Raw genomic sequence first — 8,462 nt, 5'->3', positions numbered from 1 at the left:
ACTAAAACGTCGTTCCAAATTCCAAGCCAGACATTAACAGAAAACTCTTGCTGAAATTTGTATTCTCTAACAGACCTGGGATTTTGATGAGCCCATAATTCCTTTGATTAATTATTCCACCTCTGGTAAATGTTGCCTCATCTGACCACATTATTTTAGATGGAAATAAAATATCATTGTGGCATGTCTGAAGGTACCAGTTACAAAAGTTCAATCTGTTCCAATGATCTTGAGGTAATAAATTTTGCACTTTTTGAATGTGGTAGGGATAGCGATTATCTCCTTTTACAGTTCGCCAAATTGTTTGTGGTGACACTCCCAATACAGCCGACGCATTCCGAACGCTGGTCTCAGGATGATTGTCAAAATGTTGTAAAATACGATTCCCTGCCTGCAAATCTCTTCGTAACGCTGCTTGAAATCGGTTGTTTTCTTGTCGAATTGAAAATGTTCCAGTCTCTCGCAATCTATTAAATGTCAACATAAACACTCTTCGGTTTGGCACTCTTCTGTTTGGAAATCGTCGTGCATATTCTCGCACCGCCTTTAAAGCATTACCGTTGCAGAAACCGTATACAAAAACCATATCAGCATATTCACTATTAGAATACGTACGCGGCATATTGCAAAAGACAAAATTCATCTACTGTTAAAGGCTTTCAAAGAGCGACTGACAAATTCATAACAGAAAGTGGAAAATGTAATCAAATATGTCGGTGCTAGATATGGCAAGAAATGTAAACATTTTTTTTCGATTTCTCTGAAACGGAGCAAAAACGAGCATATGTCTATAGGACTTTTTTTCTTAGTTTTTTACTCCTCTACACGCTCCCGAAGTTTTGCGATTTAATTTGGAAACACCCTGTATTGATCAATTACACCTTTACATTACAAACGTTTCGACTCCATTTCGGAGCATCAGTAGTGTGTAGTTGACATTAAAGAGTTCTTAAATATTCTAAACTTCAAGCTGAAACAGCCGGCACACTGCACTTCTAGATGAATGTGTCTCAATCTTTAAATATAATCAAATTAATTAAAATCGACTCAAACTTGTTAATGGTTGACGCAAACCTTGCCCGTTTAATTTCTTTCTTTTTTTATATTTTGATAATTTGTTCTACATTGAGATTGATTAGAAAAATTTTAATTAAAAGAAGTATTATTCATACGGATCTGGGTTTTTGTAAAACCGTATTAAATTAGAAATGGCAGCAGTAGTACAGTCCTGAGAATTCAGAGTGCATGCCCATCTTGCGGCTTCTAATCTTAAACTTTTAGTAAATTCATCCTCCTCTACAATGTCTAAGTATCCAATGTTCTTCAAAACATTATCTAAGATATTCCGAAAGTGTTCCTAAATATTAATAAATAAAATAAGTTTTATATTTATCATTACATTAACAAGTGGCATTACGTTACATATATAGGTTTAAGAAATACTTCACTGTTTTAATTCCTTTATAGTTATATTAATAATTATTAATTGTGCTGATGAAATTTATTATTATTTACCCTAACTTCGAAACTTTGTTGAAATGGGAAAAAGCCTGATATTTGTTCTAAAATTTTGAACATAGGATACCACGCTATATAATCTATCTCTTTTGATAAATAATACGTGAGTGTTTTGAAAAGATTGAAATCGAGTTTGTTTGTTGACAAAAAATAATATGCATCATCTATGATTTGAGCACGGTTGAGGACAGGTATATTAAAGTATTCCGCTGAATTTAGATAGTTTCCAAGTTTTTGCCAAATATCGTAATCGTAATTAACACGATAATATCCTGTCGTATATAATGAACAAATTTCATTATTAAATACGCAACAGTACGTAAAACCTTATTTACATGATAAACATAAAAGCATATATTTATCGATTTATATTCACCAGCTTGTTGTACATTGATAATGATCCAGTCGCTACTGTTAATATCATATAAATATAGTAATGGCTGTTGTAGCCACACTTCATATGTAATATCGGGATTCTCCTGTGTAATATAAGTTACATATATCGACAAATTTTCATGGCTTGGTTCAACTACATGTACATTAACTTCGTTTAGGAGAGGTACTCGCTGCACCTTCAACACGGGAAAGCGCCTTTGTTTTGTCCACTGAGTGAATATCTTTGTTACGTCTATATATTCTGTATTAGGTTCTTCGATCATTAGATTATATTGTATAACATCAAAAAACTTTTCGAGAGGGTTAATCCGAGTATCGACGGATTTAAACTTGCTAAATTTATAAAGTTTAACATTAAAGGCTATAACAGATTGCATTATAAATATATATAAAATGGCTATTCAATTTATTCGTGTATTTTATTTCTATATAATTTTTAATTATAATATCCGTTATTACATCTGATTATAATAAATAATTATTATATTACAGTTGTTACTTACTACTTTGATATATAATCACCGATACTTATATCAAGTATTTCTTCAGGTAGCGTTTCATCCAATGAGCGTACAAAGATAGGTGCTACAATAATTATAATCTCTATTATAGAAAGAGTTGAAGAGTATGTTTAAAATAGTTTAAATACGGTTTTAAATTTTGAAATGTAATTAATTAGATAGAAAAGTGTAAAATTCGAATTCTTAATACACATACGTATTTTTTGTCTCATTAAAAAATGTATCATAGCAAAACTAATAAACATATGTTCATAATCTTGTAATATAATCAAGAAGGAGATTCGCATGAAAACATACATCGAAAACATAGAATAAAATTTTTTCACATAAAGCCTTGTTTTCGAAGAAAGCGATTTTAAATATTCGCCGAATACAGATTTAATTGAATTACACAGACTCACTAACAGATTAATTAAGTTAGAAATTAAAGCATTAGAATATCTTAGATGGCCTTCATAAAAGTTTACTTCAAAGAGCAAAATTATATATTCGACAGAACAGACAACATTTTCAACAATTTATAAAGTAATAAGATTCATGTGCGTAAATATCTTGTTTTTATTTTGTACTTTTAATTGACCCGGTACAATAATAAGAACAAATATGAGGAAAAATAAGGATCCTCAGTGAAACCCATCAAGTTGACACATAATTAAGGGCATATATACTCTACGAGTATAATCGATTCGCTCGAAAACAAAGCCTCTATAAAAAAATCTTATTCTATATACGTTTGCGACTTATCTTTTCATATAGAATCATTCCTTTCCCGGTTGTACAGTCAGTTCAAGAACATCTCTTATAAATAAATTATAAACAAATATGATTATAATTTATTTTGCATATATTTTTCATTTTTATATTTAAATATCTCCTGTGGACAATTATTTAACTACATCTTCTTTTTCTTACCTTTAACAAAATAAGTGAAAGAAAAAATTGAATCAATGTCAGATGGGGTATCAATTTCGTGTGTGAGAGACATATTATAATAATCATTCAAACGGAGAGATTCATGTTGAAATTTTACAACAAATAAATCCATCAATTGGGGATATACTTGCTAGAAGTGATAAAAATTGAATGTAATTAAACTGTTGTTTAATCGCAACGTATAATAATGCATATTATTCACAATTATTAAATACAAATGTTTACTATTCTTACTACTAATTTAAAAATTTATTAGCAATTTAAAAAATAAGTTCCAGTTTATAATAAAAATTATTCATGCATTCAAATTATTTGTCGCAAATTTTTATACTCCAACCATAAATTACCTCAATTTAAGAATGCGTTTTATTTCATCTCAATATATTTTTATGTTTTAGATTATATTATTAATCAGTTTTTTAATTATTTAATGATGTAGAAAGTTTATAGAGGACAACCTGATTGACTATCTTCATTGCCAAAAATGCAGCAATACCCTCGTTTAACCAAAGATGAGACCATGAAGATTGGGCTATGAGATTGCCAATGTATTGATGTGCGATTTTACGTGCTATCATGAATGCCACTTCAAATTTCCAAGCAATAAAATGTAATTTTTCGTCGTAGATAATATCTGTCTCTCTAAAAAATAATAAAACAACTTAGTTAAAAGTCTTATTATTATATGTATCGAATTTAATTTTCGTCTGATATATAAATGATATCTATCTTTTCAATATACAATGTAAGTAATATGAGCTGTAAATATATATTATTCTATACATTCGTTATAAAATACGTTATATTAAGTTATGTTTTTCCGTTATTTAATATTTAATGTTAGGACTAATTTAGTTGAATGTTGTCAATAACATTGAGTGCATTTCTTTAAATGAAGATTCAAATTTCTTTTCTTTATATGAAAGTATTACCTATAAAGGATAATTCCCCAACTTGGCATGCCTGAGTCTAGGAAACCCGGAATTACAACATGGGTCACTGTTAGTGGATGTATTATGTCGTTAAATTTGAGTTTTAAATAAAGTATGGCAATTTTAGTAATTGACTGTAGAAATTCCATGTATTGTTTTACTTGTTCTCTACACCACACGTTTGAGTCATCAACATGTTTAAGATCGTGCAATACAATCATTACATGGTAAGGAGATATTTGAACGGTTGATTTGAAATGTGTCCAACTCTTTCCATGCCTAACTTTTAACATGTCAGTAACTTCTGTATTCGATAAAGCCCTATAATATTGATCATGCTTTATGGAAATAGTAAAACTGGTCCTGGTATCTGGCTCATCCCAGCACGGAAATATTCGTCGAGCGCCAGCTCCTCGGAAATCAGCTATGAATAACCATCTTTAACATATTTTAATAATATAAATTTTTAAATTTTCAATCATTGTCGGCATATGAATATTAAGAATATAAATACTTGGCGCAAAATACAGTAACGGCGCTGTAATTAAATACGCAATAAGATTTTCGTTAAAAATTTATTTACTTCATATTCCGAAAATCAAAGTATAAAGTAAATACAATTTTTACTGAAAATCTTATAATGCGTTAAATATTGCTGTTATCATTAGTTGTCTTATATGTTTATTATATTTATTAAGAAACACTACTGTGTCAACAAATATATAAGATACAATATATAAGAATTGATGATAACGATAGTAATTAACGCATTATAAGATTTCCAGTAAAAGTTGTATTAATTTCATACTTTGATTTTCAGAGTATAAAGTAAATAAATTTTTACTGAAAATCTTATTGCGCATTTAATTACCACGCCGTTATGTCTCAATTATTTTATATGTTTGTTAATATTTGTATTTCAAAATGTTAATGATATAAATTTAGATTATTATTTAAACTAATTATAAGTATAAAATATTTATGCAAATTTAAAAGTAGAACTATTAACGTTTTTTAAATAGTTTTTATCTAGCAAATGTAATTAAATTTATTAGATTTATGCTACTCACGACTTTTTGCCTTTATCGTTTATGTAAGATGTTCTGACAAGCCCTCCTTTATTATTAGTTACATTCCCGATAAATTTTATAGTTACTTGATAAGTATTGATGCCTCGTAGGAAACAATAATCAAAAATAATATCGATAGTTTGCTCTTTTTTGTGTACGTTGTGCTTCTTAGGAGCAATCTCATGGTACGTTTTATTAGCAAAATAACGAATTCTTGTCGCCATTATATCTATTACCAGTTCGCTTGCATGGAGACGTAATACACGTGTTTCATGAATATCTTCAAAAAATATAGCAGATTCACCATAGAAAATAAAATTATTTTCTTCTAATCGTTTATAAATAATTTTTTCAAACAATTTATAAATATTTAGCCTATGAAACACCATTTCATATATATATTCATTTTTGTAATCACTTTGGTTTCTATATATTATTAAGGTGACGTTATAGGCTATTGGTTTTATTGTCTTAAATTGATTATTAAGAGGTTCATCCCACTTGTTAGCAGCAAACGTTACTGAGATGAATATTAGGTTAATGCCTAACAATATTTTTAATATTTCCATCATTCTCATTTCCAGTATCTGTAACATTTTTTGTTTAAGAGGAAGAAAACAAGAAGAGCTAAACAGAGTCTCCGCTATTGTAATGTTACATATGGATACAACAGAAAGCAATAAAAGATACAAAACTAATTCTCGTAATTTCGTTAAAAAAAACCTATATGATGAAACTAATAATTTGTTCAATGTAACAAATTGTATTAATTCCATAATTACTGACGTAATATGATGGAATTTCAGTTTTTCCAGACTTAATTATGACTTATGGTATAGCTGTAATCTTATGGCATTCTTTCAGTTACTTATACATCGTTGAATTATATCTTCTTAATTTGTACTTGATTTTAGTTAATGATTCTTAGAATAGTTTTTAAATAATAAGGTACATTCCTTGTTTAAATGAATTTTGCTATATCATCTTATTAGATAAATTTTTGATAAATGATTTCTATCAATAAACATTTTTATTTTTAATACAAATGTAATAAAATATTTTCAAATTTTTATAATTAAAAGATTAACGTAATATTTTATCATAATATATGATATTTTAATAATAATTTGTTAATATTGTATTATATAATATTTTATTAAACAATAAATATATTCAAATTCATTCTATTAAAGACTAAAAAAATTTGTATTTGACATACATATTTCATTATATTGGAAATTAGTGTTTGTTTTTTGTTCGTTTGTTTGAAACAAATAAATTTCACGAATAAAGGGTTAGAAATTAACTGGTTCGATTAGAGATTATGAAAATTGAATGTATAAGTACATATTTATTTCGAAAAATTATATAGAACATGATATGAGCGATATTAAACGTTTCTTTCCTTTTTTCAACATTACAATAATAACATAGATACAATTACTTCAAATTGTTATTAACTTTTTGTTTGATGTTCAATGATTCTTTTGTTTAAAATTATTTCTAATTGATACAATACGCATTTAGAATGTATGCCAACTATGACATACAAATAAATACCTATGCCTAAAATTTAATTAAGAATAAATAATTCAATTTATAAATGCAGATATCCGCGTATTAATATAATATTAACGGAAAAAAAATATTAACTAAAAGCTGTATTTAGTTTCTTTCAACCAAATTATAAATACGCGAAAATAAAGCTTTTACTAGTTTGTATTGGCCTGTTCATCTTTATTTAAATTTATATTTTTTAGAATCAAATGAATTTCTACTTTATTTAAAAGAAATTATTTCTTTTTAAAATACATTTGTTCTTTCAGAATTGAAAAAAATTAGAAATTTGAAGAAATAGTGCTGCATTCGTACATTTGCATTATTTAAAAAATATATTTTGTTATATATCTATCTTTAAAAAGAAGGGCTAAAGATGTTTCTTATCCGTTACCTTTTATTTAAAAATGTCTGACTGTTTTTAGTAGAAATTTACCTTTAATAACTGGCCGCTGTTAGCAAAAGGCAAATGTTTCCTCAATCAGCTTACTTGTCGAGAATTTGTCGAATACTGACGATGACATCAACAACTCATAACAAATACGTGACGTGAAAACAAACTGTAAGGTTATATGTATTTTCAATAACAGAATAATTAATTGTATGTATCGTATAATAGATAAGATTATTTTTCTAAAAAATATTCATTCGAAGTTCTGTGTTCCATATTTAACATTTTATTCTTTATAATAAATAATTTTCTCGTAGAATATATGTATATCTATATTATGATTTAACGGTGATTATTTTCATGTAATTAAAATGTATGTAATATTAATAAGTTTTATATATTCGCAAGTTAATAATTAACAATATTATATTATAAATTTAATATTATAAAGTTAATATATTTATAAAGTAAATTAACAATAATATATTTATAAAGAAAAGAGGACCGCCGATGAAATTGTTTGGCGGGGATGGTGGCAGTAATGCATATTTGACCCAGAGAATTAGCAACTCAAAGAATTAGGGTGGAATCCATAGACGTTGCTCAAGATTTGAGATGGTCTTAAGCTAGTGTTTGAGATGTTATGAACCAATCAGAAAGCCGTATTAACATCTTAAGATATTGCTTGAGATTGTCTTGAGATTAAGAACGGACTATGGATTCCTGCCTTAGCCCTTTCACTTTTGCTCCATCAATTGACGCCGCTCTCTACTAGCCGAACGCGGCTTATTGGTAGAACAAAAGTGGAAGGACTGACTCTCTGAGTTGCGCGGGGCCAAATATGCATTACTGGATGATGGTGGGCCTTTAGAATCTAATAAGCGTTTTTCATTGGCGGAAATGGTGTATACTCAATGCACGTTAAAACCGTTGTAAATCTATAAAGCCCATTTTACATTAGACGCAAGCTATCGCAAGTTTATTACGACAGTCAATCTGAAGCGTTGATTTCAAAATGCAACTTTCAGATTGGCTGTCACAAACTTGCGATCGGCTTGCGTCTAATGTAGAATGGGCTTAATACAGAAACGTATTAAAATTTTCAATACATTTTATCTATTTGATAAAATATACATTTATCAAT

The 8,462-nt window shown here is 28.0% G+C and overlaps 1 protein-coding gene across 1 annotated transcript in view; it reads right to left on the bottom strand.

Moving 5' to 3' along the window:
• LOC108725998 (glutamyl aminopeptidase) overlaps positions 1-4,888 on the bottom strand; it is a 5,899-nt gene extending 1,011 nt beyond the window's left edge. Inside the window, exons 1-8 of the mRNA XM_018453344.1 lie at positions 4,884-4,888; positions 4,301-4,738; positions 3,827-4,010; positions 3,348-3,498; positions 2,418-2,499; positions 1,895-2,247; positions 1,516-1,790; positions 1,177-1,357 (exon numbers count right to left, since the gene is read on the bottom strand). Of these exons, the coding sequence (XP_018308846.1) occupies positions 1,177-1,357; positions 1,516-1,790; positions 1,895-2,247; positions 2,418-2,499; positions 3,348-3,498; positions 3,827-4,010; positions 4,301-4,738; positions 4,884-4,888 (1,669 nt within the window). The remainder of the gene's footprint in view (positions 1-1,176; positions 1,358-1,515; positions 1,791-1,894; positions 2,248-2,417; positions 2,500-3,347; positions 3,499-3,826; positions 4,011-4,300; positions 4,739-4,883) is intronic.
• Between the last annotated feature and the right edge of the window lie 3,574 nt (positions 4,889-8,462).

This window comes from Mycetomoellerius zeteki, unplaced genomic scaffold (assembly GCF_001594055.1).
Source record: "Mycetomoellerius zeteki isolate Tzet28-1 unplaced genomic scaffold, Tzet1.0 scaffold379, whole genome shotgun sequence".
In the NCBI taxonomy this organism is placed as follows: domain Eukaryota; kingdom Metazoa; phylum Arthropoda; class Insecta; order Hymenoptera; family Formicidae; genus Mycetomoellerius; species Mycetomoellerius zeteki.
Note: the sequence above shows the minus strand (reverse complement) of the source record. Positions and strands in the feature narration are given on the sequence as shown.